The following is a 25312-nucleotide window of genomic DNA, read 5'->3' on the forward strand; positions in this document are numbered from 1 at the left end:
ACAAATGTATTAAAAATAATTGGATTGGAGGGAAAATACATCAAAACAATACCATGCAGGTGTGCAGCTCTCGGACAGATTTAATGGGAATTGCTGCTGGAGTGAGCATCAGAAATCACCTGTAGGTTTTAAAAATATACTTGCGTGGGCCCAACGGTCAGAGATTGTTATCAGAAAGAATAGGGCTCAAATATATTCAGATTTTTAAAAGCTCCACAGGGGATTCTGATGTAGAACTCCAGCTGGACATCTGTGATCTGGAAAAACCTCCATAAATATTACTTACCTCACCTGCAGTGTAAACATTCTATGTTGCCAATTAGTGCAGATGCCTTAGCAGTCAAACCAGGAATACAATCTCCTGTGAAGGCTGAGGCCCCTAAAAGGAAAAGGTACCTAAATAAAGGGACCTGTCAGTACAACGGAGAGCTTTAGAAAAATGTTTTAAAACTTAAAAAATTCTTAGTTATATTAAAACTAAGTATTGAACCCCAAAATGCAAAAATGAAATTTAAACTTTTAAGTAGACGTACAAGGGTCATATTGGTATTACAATTCTGAGACTGATGTAATTAAGGTAAAATAAAACAAATGAGCAGTTGTGGGATGTGGCTTTCTAATTTTATCATTACCCTCAATAGTCCTGAGAACTGGGATTTTGGAATGGGAATACAAATGTCTGATAAAAGAGATTAAGTAAAACCCCTGCAGTCCTAAAGGGCATGAGGGGACTTTTTGGGGGTGATGGAAATGTTCTATATTGTCACTCTGGTAGTAGTTACCCATTTATCTAAAATGCATAATTTGTACATTTAAAATAGGTAAATTTATTGAAGATAAATTATATCTCAATAAAGCTGATTAAAACATATACATACACACACACACACATGCTCGTTGTGAACACTGAAAAGGCCTAGACACAAAGTCCACTTTCTACCTATCAGTACCCCTAGTACCCAGAGTACAGCATCCAAATACTGTTTTCCATTAAAAGGAACCAGGGTTTCTTGGAGAAACTCTGAAATATACAATCTCTAGATCAGACATTAGATACCAAGGAAGCTATCAAACACTACTAAAGTTATGTCAAAAGGACTCCAGGCCAACTTGAAGAAGCTCCCACTGGCTAAAGATAGGACAATTTGAACATCAAAAGGAACAACTTTAAAGGGGACGAATCAGCATTTATCCTACCTCTCTCATACCTCTAAGCAGGTAAGAGATGTTTTTTTTTTTTAAATTTTCAATTTTTTTTTTTAACGTTTATTTATTTTGGGGACAGAGAGAGACAGAGCATGAATGGGGGAGGGGCAGAGAGAGAGGGAGACACAGAATCGGAAGCAGGCTCCAGGCTCTGAGCCATCAGCCCAGAGCCTGACGCAGGGCTCGAACTCACGGACCGCGAGATCGTGACCTGAGCTGAAGTTGGACGCTTAACCGACTGAGCCACCCAGGCGCCCCAAGAGATGTTTTTCTTTACAGAAGTATTCTAACTAATGAATGAAGATGTAAGAAAATCAGAATATCACCATTTTGCCACCTCTAATGAACTGACTGACCTAAGCATTGATCAACGACTTATTGCTAGCATCCCCAAAAGAGAAACCACCATTTATTACTGCCTCCTGATGGGAGAACACAACCTAGGAAAAATCTTGTCTCCCCGCCCCTGCCCCCAAATTAAACTTGAAACTGATCAAGCCTCTGGATCCAACTTCCACTCTACAGGAATTATATATAGAGAAGAACAGGTTAAACCCTCATGGGGATGCAGTAATCACGGTCCAAACAGTGACAAAGCCTGTAAAATAAGCAGCCCAATTTCTTAAAAAAGGAAAAACGGAGAGAGAGCTCAAATTTATGGGATAAGAGAGACTAAAAGACCTAACAATCCACTTCAATTTTATGAAATTATGAGACAATTGAAAATCAAGTGGATATTTGATATTAAAGAATTGGTTTTGGGGTGCCTGGGTGGCTCAGGCAGTTAAGTATCCAACTTGGGCTCAGGTCATGGTCTCACAGTTCCTGAGTTCAAGCCCCGCATCGTATTCTGCACTGATAGCCCAGAGCCTGCTTTGGCTTCTCTGTCTCCCTCTCTCTCTGCTCCTCTCCTGCTCTCTCTCAAAGATAAATAAACATTAAAAAAAAAAAAAAATTGTTTTTAAAAACTTTTTATTATGAAAATTCTCAAACATATGCAAAAAATAGAAAAGCATTACAATGAACCTCCATGTACCCATCACCCACCTCCAACAACTCAGAGATATTTTTTTTATCTATATTCCACCCCTTTTTTTTTAACTGGAGAATTTTAAGGCATGTTTCAGATATCGTATAATTTCACTCAAAAATATTTAAGTATGTGTCTCTTTCAGATAAGGATGTTTAAAAAAAAAAAAAAAAGCCATAATACCATCATCAGACTCCCAAGGAAATTGTCAATAATTCCTTCATATCATCTAGTATTAATGTTTTTAGGTGGGATAACGGTTAACAAAAGATACTTAACTGAAATCCTTACAGACGAAATGATACCCGTAATCTGCTTCAAACTGGAATGGAAAGGTGGTGTTAGGGGGAGGAAGCAAGATGTTCACAGGCTGATGGTTGCTGGTGCTGGGCCATAGTATTTGGAGTCAATTACACTATTGTCCATATATTTGGAATTTTTGCCAAGTGAGTAATGACAGCATAATTAACACAAACATAATCAGCACACAAAAGTCTAAAGATTTCTTTTATCTATGAGAAGCAGACACAAAATACACTGTAACACTAGATCATGCCATCTAACATTTTATTTTGCGTTTTAAAAATAAATGTGCTAATTTTTGAAAGTTTAGTTTTACGTTAATCTTCAGTATTTGACAATATACATGTGGCAGATTCTAGAAAGACTCCTTCTTTCCTGATAGTAGAACCCATTTCAGAGAGAAGACACTACTAAAGCCCCAAAGAATAAACTGTGTTTGATCCAAATTAATCATGATATTCTCATCCGCTCAGATAGTGACTGGCCTACGAGTGACCAGATGACCCAGTTCTGACCAATGAAATGTAAATAAGTCTTCTAATTGGGATGCCTGGAAAAGCTTTTACTTTCCCAATTAAAAAGGAAAGAGTTGGGGCACCTGGGTGGCTGTCGGTTGAGCGTCCGACCTTGGCTCAGGTCATGATCTCACGGTCTGTGAGCTCGAGCCCCGCATCGGGCTCTGTGCTGACAGCTTGGAGCCTGAAGCCTGCTTCCGATTCTGTGTCTCCCTCTCTCTGACCCTCCCCTGTTCATGCTCTCTGTCTCAAAAATAAATAAACATTAAAAAAATTTTTTGAAAAAAAAAGGAAAGAGTTTTGGCTGGTTAGCTCTTGCTTCTTTGACTTTCTTCCTAACCAGAATGTGGACAAGAAGCCTAGACAGGAGTCACCTTATGTGCATGTAGCAGCAAGTACAAAAATAAAAACCCAAATACTAAAGATGGTAGAATAGAAAGATATCAAGAGCCTGGGTCCTGGGTCCCTAACTATAATTGAAATAATTTATACCAGCTCTGGACAGTCCACCCCCTGGACTTCTTTTTTTTAATTTTTTTTTAACGTTTTTATTTATTTTTGAGACAGGGAGAGACAGAGCATGAACAGGGGAGGGTCAGAGAGAGGGAGACACAGAATCTGAAACAGGCTCTGGGCTCTGAGCTGTCAGCACAGAGCCCGACGCGGGGCTTGAACTCACGGACCGCGAGATCATGACCTGAGCCGAAGTCAGCCGCTTAACCGACTGAGCCACCCAGGCAACCCCCCCGGACTTCTTGTTATGAGAAAAACAAACTACAATTTGCTTAATCCAATATGTTGGATTATTTTTAAGATTTTATTTTCAAGGAATCTCTACACCCATTGTAGGTCTTGCACTCACAATCCTGAGATTCGAGAGTCACATGCTCTTCCAGCTGAGCCAACTAGGGGCACCCAATATAGTGGGATTTTTGTTTCTTGTAGCTGCACATATTTCTGATAGAATGGAATACATCAAGATATATAAGGAATAAAAACTGAATTTTAAAAAAGCACTGAAAATGTCTACTTCATAAGTGTAAAGGTGCTAAAAACAAATCTAAGTTAATAGAAGACAATCAAATTAGGAAGGAAGAATATTTATTATATAAACATTAAAATCTATACATTCTTAGCTGATGATATATACTTGATTAAAAAGTCTTTTACTTTGGATATATGCATCATTTCCTTCATCGTGGTGTCTCTACTTCTCAGATGTATTAACCCATTCTCCAAAGTAGCTTCAGTAATCAAAACTGTGAAGAGAATACTCATTTCATCATATCTGAGGGAAAAAGTAGTCAAACAAAACACATGAGCACAAATTAAATTGTAAATTCACCATACTACCAGCTTTAATTACTTTAGAATCCAGTCACTTTCCAGAGTCACAAAACTCAAAGGCAGGGCTTGAAAGGTAGACCAAAAAACTTTTTCAAAGTTTCCAAATTGTATTCAAAGTAAACTTTTCATAAAGTTTCTCTGAATTATTGTAATAGATGGAAAGTCATAAAAAACTAAAATTTGAGAAATAAACACTGGTACCTCAACGCATCATTTGGGGTGAAATTATGGATGAACCTCAGAATAACTGTAGCCTTTTGGTACTTGGATGCAATTCAAGAAAAATTACTTTAGACTAAATTCTCTTATAATACTACTGTAACAAAGATCTTGAGTACAATACATTATACCCAAACCATGCTTGCTTAATACAGAACTTAGTATGCTAACTTATAGTTTCTAGTTCAGCAATAACTGAATATATTCGCACTGGCCTTCTTTCTGCTTACCCAGTTACACTACCTCATTGTTTTCTTTCTAGAATTCCATCAGCAATTATCCTATTTATCTATTTACTTGTTTACTGTCTACTTTGTCCCACTAGAATATAGGCTTCATAAGAACAGGAATCCTTTCTGTCATGTTTATTGCTGTTATCAAAGTGCACAAAATATAGTAAGTGTGCTTAATAAATATTCCATTAAAAAGCTCTTGGGCTTTACCATTCAAAAACAACTGTAACTTGATAATATTCAATTATCCTTTAATGACACAAAGGATAAGATTTTAGAACTCACAGGACTGGCAGGTTCAGGCAGCACCTTTCAGTTTTACATACAATGAAACCATTACTTGCTTTATCTATAGAAACCTGTTTTTCCTCTGACATCGTCTGAAAGGCATATTTTAACAAGTTGCTAGAGAACTGAAGAGAAAAACATAAAGCTTCCCAACTTTTCACCCAAAAGATAGTCAACACAAAAAGTTATTAAGATAACAAAATAGGGGCGCCTGGGTGGCGCAGTCGGTTAAGCATCCGACTTCAGCCAGGTCACGATCTCGCGGTCCGGGAGTTCGAGCCCCGCATAGGGCTCTGTGCTGACAGCTCAGAGCCTGGAGCCTGTTTCCGATTCTGCGTCTCCCTCTCTCTCTGCCCCTCCCCCGTTCATGCTCTGTCTCTCTCTTTGTCCCAAAAATAAATAAACGTTGAAAAAAAAAAATTTTTTTTTAAAAAAGATAACAAAATAAACCCAAAGGAGGGAAGAATGGATTATTTGAAAAACAGAAGTTAATGAAATGGCAGGGGGTAAGACTAGAGACAGAAGATCAATCAGGAGGGGCGCCTGAGTTAAGCGTCCGACTTCAGCTCAGGTCATGATCTTGTGGTTTGTGAGTTCAAGCCCTGTGTCAGGCTCTGTGCCAATAGCTCAGAGCCTAGAGCTTGCTTTGGATTCTGTGTCTCCCTCTCTCTCTGCCCCTCCCCAACTCATGCTCTCTCTCTCTCTCTCTCTCTCTCTCAAAAAATAAACATAAAAAAATTAAAAAAAAAAAAAAAAAAAAAAAAGATCAGGCGATTACTGCAAGAACCAGCCAGAAGACACTGTTGACTTTAACTTGGGCAGTGTACTAAGGATCGAGAGATGGGTCCAAGATACTATTCAGGAGGCAGGCTGGCATGTAGTGATGAACTGGAGGTGAAAAGTAAGGAAGAGGAAAGAGTTAAGGACGATAAATCCAGGAATGTGTCTGGATCAACTGGGTGAACAGAGGTGCTGATCACTGAAACTAGTCCTCTGTCCTTTGTCTGGGATGGAATTATCTTCCACTCAGCCTCAGAATAAACCACAACACAAGCAAGGAAAAGGCACTCCACTCATGTTCCCTCACTCCTAATTCAATAAATGTGTCTAATACACACAAATGCATCCTTGATAAAATGATAAACTCGGGTACACATAGTCCATGACATTAAGTCTTAAAGCTGCACATAGTATGTGCTCAGATATACCTGATGAATACTGTTCCTGCTATAGCAATTAACTAGGGGCACATGGTTCTGTAAATGGGAGAGTTAGGAATAATTTTATGTAGATATACATAGATATTTAGAAGGATATTTAGAAGAGATTTTTGTTACTCATAAAGAAACATCACAGGATCAAAAACTCTGAACACAAACAATTCTTGGGGTGCATGGGTGGCTCAGTTGGTTAAGCATGCAACTTTGGTTCTGGTCACGATCTAGCAGTTTATGAGTTTGAGCCCCATGTTGGCCTCTGTGCTGACGGCTCAGAGCCTGAAGCCTGCTTCAGATTCTGTGTTTCCCTCTCTCTCTGCCCCTCCCCTGCTCACGCTGTTTCTCTCTTTCTCTCCCTCTCTCAAAAATAAATAAATGTTGGAAAAAAAAAAAAAAAAGACAATTCTTACTTTGAATAAAGTTGTTCCAGTGAGGAGTGCACAGTTTCCAAATAACCAGGCCACACAGAAATTCCATTTTCTAGTAATTCACTAAATAGTCCTTGACAAACCTGAGAAAAAAATACATAAAATTCAAATACGAAGGAAGTAAAAGTAGCTAGGATGATTACCCTGTTTTCATGAAACCACTAATCACCTTTTCCAGTGTTTAAAATGGGCATAAATTCTTTTAGTTATGTGATAATAGTGTTCACAATTCATATACTATATACTTATAAGCTGCATACTTCCTCTGGAAATGAAGAAATTAAGCACTGCAAAGCTGAATACTAAATGCAAATATTCTCTGAGAGAAAATTTTATACCAAATACAGGAATTTTTGTCATCATTGTTATCATTCAAAACACCAACAAAACCAAAGCAGATTCTGTTGGAGAAAAAACAGTCCAAAGCGCTGTGCTAACTGTGAACTCATCTGAGAGCAGGGCACTGAGCCCCAGGGTTGTACAACCATGTCAGGCAGAGAGGAAACAAGGGAGAAGTAGTCAGACGAGCATGATGAAAACGGGGACAACAGTGTTCCTGAAGCCAACTAAAGAAAACGTTTCCAGGACAGAATGACTGATTTTGGTGGAACGCTGTGCACAAAAGCCTGACTGGAAATACAGAAGTAGTAAGGAGTAATATTACATAATTTACATATTAAACAGTTTTCTTAACAAGCAATGGTGAAGCAAAACAGAGCAAAAACTTTAAACATCCTTAACAATCTGGAGAAGGGTTTCTCCCCCTCTGAATGCTGACGCAGGATACTTAGCAGCATCCCTGGCCTCCATGAGATACCTTTAGCACTCCTCTCCCCACAACTGACAACCAAAGCTGTCTCTAGACAACACCAAATGTCCCTGGTGGGGAGGCTGACCATCGCGGACTGGGGAGTGTGGAGGGAGTGCCTGAGCGACAGTACTGTTTCTCAAACTTCAGCTAGCATTAGAATCCCCTGGAGGGTTTATCAAACACATGTTGCATCACCAGAGTTTCTGATTCAGCGGCTCTGTGGCGAGGACCAAGAATCTGCCTTTCTAACAAGTTCCGAGGGAAAGACCGTAACTAAGTAGGTGGGTGTTAAGGTACTTGATATTTTGGGGATAGGTGAGAATATAAATATTAATAAATCTAAGTAAGAAGTTAACAGAGAAAGGTAAACATAATTGTGGATTTTAACAGGTTAGTGGTTGACAGCAAACAATTTGCTCTTTTGGGGCACCTGGCTGGCTCATTAGGTTGGATGTTCGACTCTTGATTTCGGCTCGGGTCATGATCTCGTGGTTCGTGGCATCAGTCCCCACATCAGGCTCTGTGCTGACAGTGCAGAGCCTGCTTGGGATTCTCTCTCTCCCTCTCTCTCTGCCCCCCACCCCCTGCTATATATAAACTTAAAAAAGTTTTGCTCTTTTGGAAGGTAGAAGAGAAATGGCTCTAAGCATGATTAGGTGCTGAAGACATGGGATAAGGACAATCCCCACACCATGAGTGAGAATACAAATACACCATGCAGCCAATATGGAGACAATCTCACTGACATAGTGAAATTAAGGATTCATATCCATTTTACCCAGTAATCCCATCTTCATATATATAACCAGCAAAAAACCCTTGCATAGCCCAGAAACTTCTGTCATACTGTTGAGGGAAAAAAGTTAGAAACAGAGTAAGATATACAACATGCTCCCTTTTGGTAAATTAAAAACACCCACGGGACACAATACTATTATATTCTTACACGTAAACAAAACCAAAACAGAACAAGGCCTGCAATTACAATGACAAATATTTAAGGAGCAGAGTTCTTTTTTGTCCTTTAAGCAAAAAACCCCAAGGAACTTCTACCTACAAGGGTGCTGGGGAGTCTGCCATGACCCCAGGGGGAAAAGTGGAAGTTAAACCATTACCTTCCCTTCCTCTGTGTGCACTACCTGCCCCTCCCCCCAAGACCTCTCCACAGGACCCTGAAGAAAAAAGCTGGGTGAATCTTGCTAGGGTCCTCACTCAGTTGCTAGATGGGTCTGAGTCACCCAGGACCCAGCATCACTGTGAAGGGGGGTCTCAAAAGAAACTAAAACCACCCTCCTGGCTTTTCTCAAGAGTATTTCATTAGGCTAGATAGATTAGAAAAACCAAAACAAGATTACAGATCTAGAACTTGTGTTTATATCAACAGGTATCAAAAGTGTTACGTTAAAATTGTAAGTAGGCAAGAAATAACTCACTAGACATCTGTACAAATATTTGGATTACCAAAACTATACACACTCATTTAAAAAATCCAACTATCACTAAGCATGACTTAACAGTAAAATCCGCTGAACTGTATGCAGCTTCTTTTATATACTATAGTTCCAATTATCTATAATTAACCATAGAATTTATCCATAGCCATTTAATTAAATTTTTTAAGAAGCCAATGAGGGATGCCTGGGTGGCTCAGTCAGCTGAGTGTCCAATTCTGGATTTCAGTTTAGGTCACGATCCCAGGGTCATGGTATCTATCCCCAGGGCTTGGAATTCTCTGTCTCCCACTGCCCCTCTACCCCACTTCCTCTCTCTCTCTCAAATAAAAAAATACTAATTTAAAAAATCAAACAAATCAAAAATTTTAAATGGCAAGCTACCCATTTGTTTGAAATAATGGTAATAATTAAAATCATGACATTAAAATTCATTTAACCCACCTGTCTTAATTCCACTGTTGGGCCTCTTCCCACATCCAAAGCAACCTTAACAGGGGCTAAACAAGGGTGAAGTTTAAGTACCTAAAGCAATTTAAAGGCGGGGGGGAAAAAGACAGCACACCTCGTTTAAACATAACACAAGCACTAACAAACATAGAGCTTCTTAAACAGTAAAATCTTGTATGAAAACGGAAGCTAGCTGAGGTCAGAAAAAAATCACGTAATGATGTACTTAGCTGGCTACATCCAGGTGCTCATTGACTTCACTTAAATGTTCTGCAGAAATAAGCTCACTTGCTACTCTCCCATTTTCTGACAACTCCCATTTTCCCTCAATCAAAATGCCCCTTCCTGGCATCACTGCCTTCCCTACCCAGCCAGAGCCATGTGGCTTATCGTTTGGACTCTCTTTTGCCAAAACTTACCACTTTTCTTATTCATCCATCCACTCAACAAATATTGAACAGCTACTTAGCGCCAGAAACAGTTCTACGTACTGGGGGACAAAACTCCCTGCCCCTCATGGAGGGGATAAACGGATAATAAACAAGTAAATCATATATTTGAAGGTGGTACGGGAGGAGACAGGAAGTGCTGGTGAGTGGTGGATTGGAGAGGCTGTTTGCAATTTTTTTTAGTTTAACTTTATTTTTTTTTTTTTTGAGAGGGTGCACGCACATGAGCGGAGAAGGGGCAGAGAGAGAGGGAGACAGAATCCAAGCCGGCTCCACGTTATGAGCACAGAGCCCAACATGGGGCTCAAACTCACGAGCTGTGTGACATGGGAGATCACGACCTGAGCCAAAATCAAAGGTCGGGTGCTTAACTGACTAAGCCACCCAGGCACCGCTGCAATTTTAAATAAGGTGGTAAGAGAAGTTCTTCTCTCTGAGGTGACACTGGGGCAGACTTGAGAGGTGCAAGTGGGTCCTGGAGGAGGCGCATCCCAGCCAAATGGAAGCATGACCTGCATGTCCTAGGAACAGCAAGGAGGTCTGTGCTGCTGGAGCAGACGTGTGAGGTCAAAAGGGAAGGGTTTTGTGGAACACTTGGGAGGCTTTGCCTTTTCATCTGAGTGAGTGGAGGAGTTGAGTGGAATATTCTGAGCAGCCGGGCAAAGTAACACGTACCTTTTAAAAGGGTCATTCAGTGCCAGAGGGAGGGGATGGTGGTGGCTTAGATCAGAGTGGAAGCAGCTGGTGGTAAGAAATGGTCAGACACAGGATGTATTTTGAAGACAGAGTCCGATGGTTTTTGCTGACGGTTTGGATGTGGGATATGAGAGAAAGAACGGATCCCCCTTGTTTGCTATACATCCTATAAATCCCAGCCCCTGAACAATTCTATAATCCAACTTTAGGGGCCTATCAGGCTAAATGAACACTGCATAATAAATCACTTAGCTCTGCAGCGTGGTAGGACAAATTCAGTTTCCAGTCCCAGTTGAGTACCCAACATGTCGAAATTGATTTGGGGCAGCTCCCTTTTGCATTCAAGGGGGATATGAATACTCTAAATTCTTGCCAATTAAACCGTACTCCTCCCCAGTTTAAGTTAATAATCCTGCCTTCTAATTCCCTAAGAAAATAGAGGGTATGAGGAAAACTTCCTTCAAAGGCTAACCAGCCCTGGTAGCCTATCTATACAATCATTTCTCTCCTCCCTGCTTTTTCAAATAATTCCTTTTCAAGACCAATCCCTCCCACTTGTGTTCTTGATCCTGCCTTGACTCCTCATGTTTCTTCCAAAATCTTGCTCCATTAGTCATTTATTTTCTTTCCTCCTCTCTCTTGATTTTGAGCCCTTAAAAATGTCCTTTATCCAGGCCCATAGCTAGCTCTTATGATCTACTCAATAGCCACTTGGGGTCCGACTAGAAGCAGGAAGGTCAATACCACAAGTCTTACTAGTGTGACATAATCCTACTTAACACTCTGATACAAACGGAAGCCACCGAGGGAAAGGCTCAGGAGCTAAGAATCAGAGATTTCTGTCTACCTGTCTGCCAGGATCAAACAGAAATGCCTCTGGGATTACCCAATAGGAATGCCTTGTTCTATTCTGTGAGAACCTGCTTATCATTCCCGTGGCCAGATTCTAAAAATCTGAAAAACAGTAAAATAACTTGCACTAAAAGAAATTTATTATTCACAGTTTGTGTTAGAAACCAAGTATACTAATAACATGAGTGAAAAAAACATATACTTCTAGTTTCCCAAGTTTATCTCTGAAATATTAAAAGCACCTTTCTATGAAGATTCTTCTTTCTTGTAAAGGAGCTCTCTGTTAGCTGGAAAGAATCGTAGAGATAAGCCAGCATGCCTCGGTCTAGATTTCCACTAACAGATAAAACATAAGGAACCACATTTTTTCGTCCATCTCGGCCCTTCATAGAAAAGTAGAAGAAACATAAAGTATCATTTAGCAGAGCTATCTCTTAAAACTATAGACTTAGAGAATCAGAACACAAACTTACAAATTCATTTAAGAAAGTATCTACTCTGGGCCAGGCCTATACTAGTCACTGGACCCACAAAGATGGTTATGACACATTTCCTGCTTTCAGGGAGATTAGGATTTAGATTAGATCATTAAATCTCAATTGACTATGTATTAGTACTGTCTTGAATTAAAAAAAAAATTTTTTTAATGTTTATTTATTTATTTTTTTAACGTTTTATTTATTTTTGAGACAGGGAGAGACAGAGCATGAACGGGGGAGGGTCAGAGAGAGAGGGAGACACAGAATCTGAAACAGGATCCAGGTTCTGAGCAGTCAGCACAGAGCCCGATGCGGGGCTCGAACTCACGGACAGTGAGATCGTGACCTGAGCCCAAGTCAAGACGCTTAACCGACTGAGCCACCCAGGCGCCCCTAATGTTTATTTATTTTTGAGAAACAGAGCACGAGCAGGACAGGGGCAGCAGGTGGGGTGGGGGGAGACACACAGAATCTGAAGCAGGCTCCAGGCTCTAAGCTGTCAGCACAGAGCTCAATGTGGGGCTCGAAACTGAGCCATCCAGGGGCCCCATAAAACTGCCCTGAATTATAAAATGTAAAGGTTTTGGGGCACCTGGGTGACTCAGTTGGTTGAACACCTGACTTCGGCTGAGGTCATGATCTCACAGTTTGTGAGTTCTAGCCCCAAAGGGGCTTGCTGCTGGCAGCACAGAGCCTGCTTCAGCTCCTCTGTTCTGTTTTTCTCTCAAAAAAACAAAAACAAAAACAAAAAACAAACAAAACCTGTTAAAAATAAATAAATGAATAAAATGTAAAGGTTTTGTGTTGGGCCCCACTCCCAGAGGTTTTCAACTACCTGGACAAGAGTAGGACCCCAACATCACTACTTTTCCAGTGCTCCCTACATGAGCGTTATAATACAGATTATAATATTACAATAAAGTTCAGAAAGGCCCTTAGAGGAAAAAAACAACTGGTACACTTAGGGATAGGGGTTTGGAGTATAATCTATGTAAATGTAAAGTTCTTATAAGAAGCAAACATCTTTTAAAAACCTGCATTGGAGTTATTACTTTAAGGCTACAATTAAGAATGTAAAATATACCATAATGTATGATATAAATCAGATACTGATAAGAGACCGATTATTTCCTTCCTTTTATTTAAAAAAAAATTTTTTTAATGTTTATTTGTTTTTGAGAGACAGAGAGACAGAGCATGAGCAGTGGAGGGGCAGAAAGAGAGGGAGACACAGAATCCAAAGCAGGCTCCAGGCTCTGAGCTGTCAGCACAGAGCCCAATGTGGACCTTGAACCAACGAACTGTGAGATCATGACCTGAGCTGAAGTTGGACGCTTAACCAACTGAGCCACCCAGGCACCCTTCTTTCCTTCCTTTTAAGCTGATAAACAACCATCTCAAAATTTTTAAAATGTCAATTCTAAAAATTAAAAAGGTTCTGCATATAAACAGTTCTACCTTCATTCTTTTTTTTACTGTTATCACTGTCATCTGAACATTCATGTAATTCTGATACTTAAAAAATTTGCCAATCCTCAACTTCTACTATCCATGATCAAGCATAGTTTTCACTAATACATATATGTACTGACATTTTAAACCCATCTTTATGGCATATGGTACCGTAAAGATTAATGTAAATTTGTTCTCAAAAGGCAGTAAACTTCCTGAAATCTGGGATTCTATTATAACTCTATTAATTGACATCTTGTACACATTTATAGATATGATACTTAATATAACTCTTGAGGCACTGCAAGCTTCTGTGGTGCCATTTGAATTAAAAAAAGACTAAATTGTGTTTAAGTATTCGGAAGGCTTTAATGTTTTCCTTTTTCAATGAAGATTTTATTTTTATTGTTACTTTTTAAAGTTTATTTATTTTTGAGAGAGGGTGAGACACAGAGAGCAAGCCGGGGAGGAGCAGAGAAAGAGGGAAACACAGAATCCGAAGCAGGGTCCTGGCTCTGAGCTGTCAGCACAGAGCTCGACAGGGGGCTTGAACTCACAAACTGCCAGATCATGACCTGAGCTGAAGTCAGACGCTCAACCAACTGAGCCACCCAGATGCCCCAAAGATTTTAAGTAATCTCTATACCCAACGTGGGACTTAAACTCACAACCCCGAGATCAAGAGTCACATGCTCTACTGACTGAGCCAACCAGATGCAGCTAATGTTTTCTAATTCTTTGATAACTGGATATCCAAGGATGCCAAGGTATCCAATGGTAACTCTTCTTAGCTAGAATATCTGATTTCTTATACCATCCAGAATAAACTTCTTTCTATACTCACTTTGTTCTTCAGACGTTGCTGATCTACTTCACCATTCTCAAAAAAATCCAAGAATGTATTTAGATGTTAACTGTAAAATTTACCAAAAACAAACACCAAATAGCCCAAGAAGCCTTTCAAAAAAACATACTAAATAGCAGAAATTCTACTTATTATTTTATAACATGTTCAACTAATGATGAGCAATTTTGAGAACCACGGAAATGGAAGAGCAACAATTTAATGGTGAGTATGGAGAATTTTTCACGGAGATAGTGAAAAAATGAACAAAAATTAACAGACTAATAGCCATAACAAAGAGATTATCTTCAAATTTCTAGTGATAAGACTGGGGCCCTGGCTGGCTCAGTCAGAAGAGCATGCCACCCTTGATCTGAGTTCAAGCCCTGTACTAGGTGTAGCGATTACGTTAAAAAAAAAAAAAAAAAAAAAAAAAAAAAGACCTAAAAAAATTAAATTCCTAGTCACAAGACTGATTGGTTTTTAACTATGATAATGATTATTTAACTATGACTATGCTAACCAGGTTTCATAAGAGTTCTGAATATCCCCAAATGAAATGTGATGGTGTTGGTGCTATGGGAAAATATTCAACAACGAGAAAACTCGATTAGTCACCAAATAGCACATAAAAACTCCACCTGTCGCCAATCAGAAAATCTAAACATTCAAATCTGCAACAGCTCAAAAATGGGCCAGCATAGAGGCATTTGGGTGCCTCAGTCGGTTAAGCATCTGACTCTTGGTTTCAGCTCAGGTCATGATCTCATGGTTTGTGGGTTCAAGCCCCACGTCAGGTTCTGTGCTGACAGTGCAGAGCCTGCTTGGGATTCTTTCTCGCTCCCTCTTTCTCTGCCCCTTCTCTACCCCCACCCCCCTCTCTTTCTCAAAATAAATAAACTTAAAGAAAGGGTCAGCATGGGGGTGCCTGGCTGGCTCAGTCTGTTGAGCATCCCAGTCTTGATTTCTGCTCAGGTCATGATCTCATAGATCAAGCCCCATATCAGGCTCTGTGCTGACAATGCAGAGTCTGCTTGGGATTCTCTTTCTCTCTGCCCCTCCCCTCCTCAAAATAAATAAATTTTAAAAAAATTAAATGAAAGACTGGGTCAGCATATAAGAGGGCTCAGCCACAATTCTATCCATCCAGGTGGCTTCTAAAACTTTGTATCCATGGGTACCTTGAAAAATATTATAGACATTTATAAAGAACCCTGTGTGATGGAAAGGCAAGGTTCCTTCTCTAAGAAAACTATATCACCTGTTTAAATTTTGAAAACTTTGCTCCTTTTAGGATGTAAATGAAGCACCTTTCCTCTGTGGCCAGGGCTCAGTTTTTGGTCAGCTGGCTAGTGTATCCAACTGGGAGAGATCCAGGGCCCAACTTCTAGCCAGTGTGACTGGTAAAGAAGGGGACACTGAGGCCCAAAGCCAGGCTTTCTAACTTTCCTCCTTCTCTATATTCTCACCAGAGCACCTAGTGATGGGGGTTGTAAAGGGAGCGGGCAACAGCCTATCTACGGTCAAGTTCTTTAGTCTTTCTTCCTTGTTCCTTCCCCTGCTTCAAACACTCACCTAGAGTGTCTGATGGGGTGGGAAGAGGGATGTATCAGGGCTGATCTTTGTATAACAATGGTAGGGACTTTGGTTACATACAAGAAATGAAAAATCAATAACTGAAGATACTGGGAGCCAGGTTTCTCACTGTCAGAGAAGAGAATTATAAATTTGGAAAGAGGTGAAGCTAGAATAAACCCTGTGACACTAGACTAGAACTTGAAGAACTGGTGTGCACTCCTAGCTTTTAACAGGTAAATACAGACACAAATATAGAGGTGAGTGTGTAAACATGTATGTACAGAATCGCCTACAAATATTTCTTAGATGGGTCCACAGAAAGGGCCCAGAAACAATGATACCCACTTGCAAGGAGTACACCTTGTAGCAAAATCTCAGTTTTTAAATACATTTTCCTCTAATAAGAATTAAGGTTCCTTGGAGAAATGGCTGACTCCACAGCTAGGCCAAGAAACAAGATGATCCTGGAACAACTTGTTGCTACAAAAAGTAAGGAAATGCTCAGAGAATGATAGAGGTATGTCAAAAGGACCCTGGCCAAGTCTAGGACAATTTCAGCATCAAAATAAATAACGCTAGTAACAGATTATAGCCCTCTGAGAGAAACTGGAATGGGTAAGTCCATATTTACAGAAAGGGGGAGAAAACTCTACCCCACAGTATACTGTTGAAAAACAAATCTAATAGAGCAATAATACAATTAATAATTATAATAAATGACACCATTTAGCAACCCTCATAGTAACCACTGATTTACACAAGAAACATCAACGCATGCTCCAACTGGTAGGTCAAAATGTGGTGAGAAACAGGTTATTGACATAGTCTTAAACTGTCTGCCCACAAAAGACATATTAATTGCTCATTAATTACTAAGTACAAAGTATTTGTCAACTTCATATTGGAGAAACCTGGTAGCACAATCGCAACCAAGAGATAAAAGTTAACATCCACAGTAAAAAATCTGATTATCATTTGCCTTGTAATATGATACACTGAGAGGGCAGCACCATTTCTGTGGTATTCCTAGCAAAAACACATAAATCATAAGGAAACATGAGAGAAATTCAAATTGAGGGACATTCTACAAAGTAACTACAAAGACATATACTCCTCAAAAATGTCAAAGTCATGGGGCGTCTGACTGGCTCGGTCAGTAGAGCATGCGACTCTTATAATCTCTTGGCTGTAATTTCAAGCCCACATTGGGTGTAGCAATTACTTAAAAATAAAATCTTTAAAAATAATGTCAAGGTCATCAAAGATAAAAGGAACTGTTCATCTGAAGGAAACTAAAGGGACATGACAACTACACGAAATCCTAGATTGGATATTGGACCTATGAAGGACATCATTAGGACAACATTTGAAGGATTAAGTGGATTGGATGGTAATAATTAGATTATCATTACATTCCAGATTTCGACAGCTGTGTTGTGGTTAAGTAGGTGAGTGTCCTTGCATTTCAGACATATATACTGTAGTATTAAGAGGTCATGGGCCCCATGTCTACAATTTATTCTCAAATGGTTTCAGAAGCGATCAGTTAGGGTGCCTAGGTGGCTCGGTTAAGTTGGCTGACTCTTGATTTTGGCTCAGGTCATGATCTCATGGTTTGTTAGTTCCAGCCCCACATCGGGCTCTGTGCTGACAGTGTGGAGCCTGCTTGGGATTCTCTCTCTTTCCCTCCCTCTCTGCCCCTTCCCTGCTTGCATTCTGTCTCTGTCTCAAAATAAATCAATAAACTTAAAAAAAAAAAAGATCAGTTAGAGAACCTGGGTAAAAAATATATAGGAGCTTAATATAAAACATACGTGTAATTGAGACTCATTTCCAGGACACATGTTTAAAAGTTCATGGTCTCCTAGATTCCACAGGGTCTCTATTGGCTCCTTTCCCCATGGAAAATTGTAGTAAAGTTTATTTCCTTTTCGTCCCTCTTCGTCCTGACAATCACTGCTGCTGAAGTTAGATGGACTCTTGGCAAACTAGAAAAGAAACTTGTTTTATTAACTTGTTAAAATAAATGTTAAAAAGTAAAGTTGAGGGGCGCCTGGGTGGCTCAATCAGTTAAGCGTCCAACTTCGGCTCAGGTAATCATCCCGCAGTTCATGAGTTCTAACCCTGTGTCCAGCTCTGTGCTGACAGCTCAGAGCCTGCAGCCTGCTTCATATTGTGTCCCTGCCCCTCCCCCACTCATGCTCTGTCTCTCAAAAAAAAAAAAAAAAAATTAAAATAAGAAAAGTTGTGGGGCACCTGGGTGGCTCAGTCAGGAAAGTGTCAACTTTTGATTTCAGCTCCGGTCATGATCTCATGGTTCATGTGGTTTTGAGCCCTGCATTGGGCTCTGCATTGAGAGAGCAGAGCCTGCTTGGGATTCTCTCACCCCCCTCTCTGCCCCTCCCCTGTGCTCTCACTCTCTCAAAATAAGTTAAAATAAACAAACAAAAAAAAAAAAAAAAAAAAAAAAAAAAAAAAAGGAAAGCTGCCTGAGACTTTCTATGCAGGAACTGAATGAAATTGGTCAGATTCCAAATAAAAATTATGACGTTTAGTTAAATGAGTGAATATATTGCTAAAAATATTGTTTTTAGTTTGAAAGAACTACAGAGAAAAACTGTTGGAGCTATCTAACCTTTCTGAGGTCAGTTAGTAAGAGGGGAAGGTGACCATAAACTAAGTGGGGTAAAGAAGAAAGTGTATACTCACCATTCTTATCCTTTGTGAAGAGTGTGATTATTTGTAATTATTCCACTCAGTTTAGTGGGTGTTTGGGGATTTTAAGAATTGGAGAGAGATAAGACAATGGTGAGCCACACATGCTTACTTCAACTGTTTTCCCTTCAGCAGGTACTAAAACTTAATTATAAATTACAGAACCATTTTGACAAATACAGAGTTCATGGAGTCAGGGTACAAAAGTTGAAGCTGTAGGGTGTGCAAGGGTCAAACTCTACAGCAGCCAGGAATGCCAAGTGAGGGACTTGAACTCTATCTCTAATGCAAATGCTTACTCAACAAAAGCTTCTGAGCAAGAGAGACATCAACAGGTATCTTTACCAAAGAAACTTTTTATATGCAACAATGAAAGTCATTACAAAGAGGTTTTTACTTGCATTTATCTATTCGTTATAGCTCTTACAAGCATAACGTAGCTACACCAAATAAAATTTTTTATTGTAGAGAAATATTATCTCTGACATACCAAGACACTCTACCTATTAACTATTAAATTAACGGTACCTTTCTCCACCACAGGAGTCGATGACGTAACCAGAAATCAAGCCACTGGCCTGCAGTTCTTGCTGAAGTAAACCAAACCAGTGAAGCCTCAGTCTTCTCACCGATTCTTTGGATATCAGAAATATCAGAGTTACTTACTTGGAAATTATATAATCTATCTGGATCAAAGGGACAGTTACTGGTTCTTGACTACTTAAATACAAGGCCATGTTATTTGTTATTTTTCTGTACCTTTTAACACCATCAGGTGTCTGCTTAGTATCAGAAACAGGATGAAAACACACTCCAATCTGAGCAAGGCCATAAGGTAGCCTCCTGTTTACCAGATCCAGGCAATTAACATAGTGCTCCAAAGCACCTGTCAAAAGATAAATTCATCATCATATAAATCTATTCCATATACCCAAGTCATAAGGGTCAGTTTATGAACAAGTTAACAATATAATAATGCCAGCAAAGCGGTACAAGTAGCATGGAACTATTAAGGCAGATCTTAATTGATTACCACTTAGTTTTAGGTGGTTTCCCCACAACTTCTTGATTTTCAAATCAATAAGAAAGTTGAAAGTATAGTACAATAAATATCTGTAAACTCTTCAGCTAGATACACCAACTGTCAACATTCTGCCACATGTTTTCTTGTTCACCCCGAAACATTTCAGCATGTGGCTCCTGAAATTATTCTCTATCATTACTGCACCATAAAATTAATCGTGATACCACAATTTCATCTAACACATGGTCAATATTTTATTTTCTCCAATTGTCACCCAAAATGTCATTTATTGCTGTGGTTCCTGCTCTGCATTTTTACCAGGTCTCTTTAATCTATTTTAATCTAGAACATGTCCCCTTTCTCCTCCCTCCTTCTCTAACTTTGCTTTTAATGACATTGACTTGACTGGAGTCCAGGACAGTCATACTCAAGATCTGGCTAATTGTTTCATTAATTGGGGTAAATCATTTTTAACAGAACTAAATACTACATAGTTGATATGTAGGTCTTCTTGCATTTTAACAGGAGGAACATAATTTCAAATTATCCCATATTAATGAAACCAAATTTGATTACCTGATCAGGTAGTAATATCCATTCCCCAACAACAGCCTGCTCAACAAACTTCCACCCAACATTTTAGAATCCATTCATAATCCTGCTTGAATCATTATACTGGGGATTGCAAAATCATTAAAAGGTGACTTTTCTGTCTTTCCTTCTACATTTATTTCATAGCTTCTGTAAAAACAATGTTTTTCCATCCCTTTCCCCTACCGTCAGTCTCAACTATTTATTTTTTGATTAACACTATAAATTTCTATTTTTAATGTGTTATAATCTATTACTATTACTAATTAATATTCAGCTGGATTCTCCTTCAAGCCATTATCTGTGTCCTTGTGATATAACTCTACTAGTCTTCAAGTAATTCTTTTGCTTTCTAGCACCATAAAATGTCTCAAACTCACTTTGTACTTTCCCTGCCCCAGATCTGGGATTAACCATTTCTCCAAGCACTGGTTCATTTTAAAAATCAAAGTCTGGGTACTAGTTGTGTTTATTGCTATTGTCATTACTTCTAGGTCCTTTCAAAATGAAGAAAGTTAAGAAATGTTTTTCAAAATTATGAGGTCATACTAATATTAATATAATATTGCTGATTCAAATTTAACATTACAAAGTTTATCCTTGCCTTCTTTTATATTTGTATCTTTTATATTATATTTGTATCTCTTTTTTCTTACAGAGAAAATCTTGGTTCCTAATAACCTTAACCTATCCATCTACTTGCTTTATCATCTAACATATATGAAACAGCTTCAGAATTATATTTCCAACATTTCTATTTGGAATAAATCTAAATTCAAGAGTTCTTTGTGGTTCTTTATGCACTGAGATGACATCCCACTAAATGACAGCATTGTGTTCAAATTACTTGAGATTTCCACTTCTGATAATAGCACACTAGCCTGCTGATAAGAAAAGCTGGTAAAGAAATTAAAAAAAAAAAAAAATCTGTTTAAAGACTATCAAGGCAGTAAGGACTTGTGGGTCCAAAACATGGAGAGAAGGGTAGAGCAGAGAGGTGAACCCAACAGTTATTGTTGCTTTTCTAATGCTCAAGTAGCAGAGCTGAGAAGCTGAAATGCTGAGAACTTCCTGACAAGTTATGGGACTGGTAAGTACAAAAATTGTAGTTCCGGGCTCCTGAAGGAGGAGGTGCCAAGGTAAACACTCCAGCCTTTCATGAGGGACATTCAAAGAGCTATAGTGTAGGAGTAAAGATGAAATCACTTAAGACCAGCCTCCAATAAACTCAATCTTGAATTGCATTAAGATATGCTCCCACGATAGCTGCCTGCCAAAAGCAAAAGTAAATCCTCCCAGGAAGAAGAAAACACCACCAATATCTCAATTTCTCTCTCCAACTTATACACAAATTACAGAGAATATCAGGAGAAAAGTCCAATGACCAAAAGCCGGAGATACAGACACTAGAAACAGATACATCTCGGTTATTAGTCACAGACTTTAAAATGTGATTGTGTTCAAGAAAGCTGATGACAAGATGGGGGAAAAGGTTTAACACGTGTAATTTGTCACAGAAGGACAGAAGAAAGAGACAATTAACAATAACAATATCTGGAAACAAAAACATAAAAGACAATAACAATATCCAGAAACATAATGGCTGAGAATTTTAAAAAGCTATTCATAAGTAGAGGCTACCAAAGTTGTCCAGAGATGAAATAAAGAAAGCAAGGACCTTGGGAATAGAAAGTAGCAAACTGGGTTAAGTCTAAGCTAAAAACACCAGTCAACTAAAGGATTCTGCAAATAAGTGTTTTTAAATTTGCTAAAGAAAAGGTCTGATATATCAAAAGACATTTTGATGAATGGGCATCTAAGCGAGCTAAGTTTCATTTTCTAATAGGGAAGAAAACATTGATTTGTTTTGGACATAGTAACAAGTGGTGATTTAACTCCCCCAGAAAAAAGACATGGAATAATTAAAGTAGCACAACTCAGAACTGTCACAAATACTCACCAGTTTGTTTTATTAGGGAAATCTTTAAAATATGGGTACTAATTTTCAGACAACCATGGACATTGGGTTATTTTAAGTTACTTTATAGTGCCACTTAATTAAAATAGCAAGGATAGCATTTTGCAAAGATGAGAAGCTGTGGCTGCAAGTCTGTCCTGTAAAGAACCGTTATTTTTTGTTATTTTATTTTATTTTTTACTTTTTTCAGAATCTCTGCTATCATGTTCTATTTGACTCCAAGGGCAAATTGTGACCTATAAATTTCTGTGTATTCACTCAAGAATTATTTATAAAGCTTGATTAGTACTATTATTTTTTTAACTGACTCAAATCACTTAAGGGGCACTTCAAACAACTGTGGACCAGTTTTCTGTAAGAAAAAATTGGGGGAGGGGGAATTTTCATTTTGCTCTAGAAAAATAAGCTTTTGATTAGTCTATTGTGTGTAAAATTAAAGATAACTAAGTATTTACAAACGTTTTAGTAACGTCGTACAAATGATTCACATCATTTAATTTAGGCCCGAATTCTGGAGCTGCTCAATTGAACTCTAGTGTTGTCCAGTCAAATGGACCAGTTTTCCCCATGGTAGGAAGTCAATATACCCAACTACATCAAAAAGATGAGAACCAGACAGATAATTTCCTTCCCACGAGAATACAGGGCCTGTTGCAATTCGCGAAATCTACCAAGACTGCCTTTCCACCCCATCTATTTTGTTCCAATTTTAGTATATGTGCTGCCGAAGCGAGCACTCCACCCCATCTATTTTGAAGCATGAAATCGTGAAGCATACCGTGAAGAAGGTTCTCCCGTAGTTTCCCAGAAGTTTTTAGTAAGTTGTCAAGAAATGCTACTAGCTGTTCCTTACTCAGCTCTTTGTCTTGCAAGAGTTCGCGTAGAGTTGCTGCTGAAACTAACCTGAAGGTACTGTCCCCGGGCAGCAAAGGGCCTGGCTCATGGTGGAGGGCGTCTACCGGGAAGACCTGCTCCCTTAACACCACCACGGAGGACCACCATTCTGCCGCCAGGTTCTTCCGCAACTCTATGCCCAAGGGGCCAAAACCGGGGTGGCACCCGCTCAGAAGAGAATGTCGGCTAAGCTGCCGCCTGCTGCCGCTGAAGAAATGCCTTCTCTGACAGATCTCTAGCAGCTCCTCGCTCCCCTCACCGGACTCGGGGACTTCGGTCGGCTCGCTCCCCCGGGGCAGCTCCGCTTGCGACCGCAGGGGCACTCCGAAGGAGCCACTCCCTTCCGTCAAAGGCTCAGGCTGCCCCCCATCCACTCGACCTCCAAACCCAGACAATAGGCACCTGCAGACTTTCTGGCAGGCCCTGACTGCAGCACCAGAACGCATCGCCCACGGGAGTTACACAGCAGTATCCTATTAGCTGGCTGGTCCCGGGAAACGGCCACAAACGTGAGCCCAGGAGCCAACTGCGCAGGCGCGACGGAAGTGCGCGGACGCCCGGCTGGCCACGCCCACGGAAGCGCGTCCGTGTTTCGGTTGTAGCGGCTGCAGGCCTAGGCCAGTAGCTATGGCCGGCGCAGACACGGTACGGTTTCTCGCCTCAACCAAGTTCGGCCCCTACTTTTTAGCCATCATTAGCACCGATAAAGATCATCCTCGTCTACTTTTCACTATCGTGCTGTACCAAGTCCGCTTTGCTTCTCAAGTGTTTTGCAAATCACATCAAAATACTTGTGTTCGCCAAATCGCCATTTACACCTTTTCAATCTCAGGTGTTTGCGTAAATAACTGTTACCTCTTTTAAAGTCTTAGCCCTTTATAGATTAGAGACACAAGCTTTAGTTGCAACTCCTTGTAAATGTTGCCGCCATGGTACCTACCCCCAGAGGTTCTCTGCTCTCTGGGGTTGGGGTTGTGTGACAGGGAAGGGTATGGACCTTTCACATTTTGGGAGTGGTTCTCAAAAGGGAGTCCTCGGCCAGCAGTGCCTGCACCCCCCGGGAACACTTTTGGAAAAGGAGCCCTGTGACCTTTTAAACAAATGCTCCTGGTGAATGTGGAGGCACACTGATAATCAGTGGTAAAGGCAAGTTTTCCCACTAGAGGATCCTTCCACAGGTCCATCAAAGCGTAATGCGTGACTCCCAGTCTCAAAACCAAACCAGGATTACCTAGCAGGCACTTAAGACTTCACAATTTTCATTTCCACACTTAGAACCTTTAGAATTGCCCAAATGGTGGAAAGGTGCCTCAGCCCACTGAGGAAAATTGTTGCTTCCCAAAGCCCACAACTCCCAATTTCTAAGCCTCCCTTAGAGCAGTTAGGGTAACCTTGTAAGACTAATTTGGGTTAAGAGACATAAGCAACTGTATTTCACTATACTACACCAAAGGGCAGTTTGTGAAAGGAGGGTACAATGGCTGAGGCAGTTGAATTAACCTTAGTTAAAATTTATCAGGCTCAGAAAATCATTCCATACAAGCACATGTGCATTAGTTTGTAAAAAGCTTTAAGACCGTATTGCGCATTGCTTGTAATTCTATTACAAGAACTGCAAAGCTGGGCTCTATCAACGTGTTTTCCAATCAGGAAACACCAGGGAAGAGGCCTATACACAAATAAATAAAAGCGAGAACGGGGAGAAAAATCACATTTATTAGTTCAGACAACCACAGGCTGGACACAACACACATGCTAAAAAGTGGACTGTCTTAAAACTTACTTCAAAGGTAAATAGGTAAATGTTTTCCACAGCCCCACAATCATTTCAATAAATGTTTACAAATTAAAAGGCCGTTAGACATTAAACAGTAAAATATGTAATAAATACTCCAACCTACCCCAAAAGCTTCTTAAGTTAAAAGTCATAATGAATTTGACTAACCATGCTATTGAAAACTGTTCAGTTACTAGACAGGCTGAATCAGTTTTCAATGTATTAGTCCTAAAAATACCAATCCCCATCCCCCACCCCAAGCAAATTCTAGTTAAGTTTTACATTTTAGAGATAAGGCATTGACACCAATTAAAGCCTCAGTTTAATAATCAAAATTTAAATGAAGTCTCATGAAGACCTCTCCTCTCCTGACAAAAAGGAACATAAATACCAGACTGTCTGGGAAGACATTCAGACCTATTTCTAGTCATAATTGAAATGTAGTATTAGAAAGGTTGGTGAGCCAAAATTATATCGAAAACCAC

The 25312-nt window shown here is 39.6% G+C and overlaps 1 protein-coding gene across 10 annotated transcripts in view; it reads right to left on the reverse strand.

The window, feature by feature from the left end:
• POLG2 (DNA polymerase gamma 2, accessory subunit) overlaps nt 1-24880 on the reverse strand; it is a 31035-nt gene extending 6155 nt beyond the window's left edge. The window contains exons 1-8 of one of the 10 annotated variants that reach the window (XM_045490684.1): nt 22935-24880; nt 19323-19449; nt 19092-19197; nt 17663-17836; nt 11738-11878; nt 9493-9537; nt 6769-6869; nt 4143-4342 (exon numbers count right to left, since the gene is read on the reverse strand). In XM_045490684.1, coding sequence (XP_045346640.1) covers nt 4177-4342; nt 6769-6869; nt 9493-9537; nt 11738-11878; nt 17663-17836; nt 19092-19197; nt 19323-19449; nt 22935-23496 — 1422 coding nt within the window. In that variant the 5' untranslated portion in view covers nt 23497-24880 and the 3' untranslated portion in view covers nt 4143-4176. Of the gene's footprint in view, nt 1-4142; nt 4343-6768; nt 6870-9492; nt 9574-11737; nt 11879-17662; nt 17837-19091; nt 19198-19322; nt 19450-22934 lie in introns of those variants that run through there. The other 9 variants (XM_045490688.1, XM_045490682.1, XM_045490683.1 and 6 more) reach the window with 9 other exon arrangements.
• Between the last annotated feature and the right edge of the window lie 432 nt (nt 24881-25312).

This window comes from Leopardus geoffroyi, chromosome E1 (genome assembly GCF_018350155.1).
Source record: "Leopardus geoffroyi isolate Oge1 chromosome E1, O.geoffroyi_Oge1_pat1.0, whole genome shotgun sequence".
NCBI classification, from domain to species: domain Eukaryota; kingdom Metazoa; phylum Chordata; class Mammalia; order Carnivora; family Felidae; genus Leopardus; species Leopardus geoffroyi.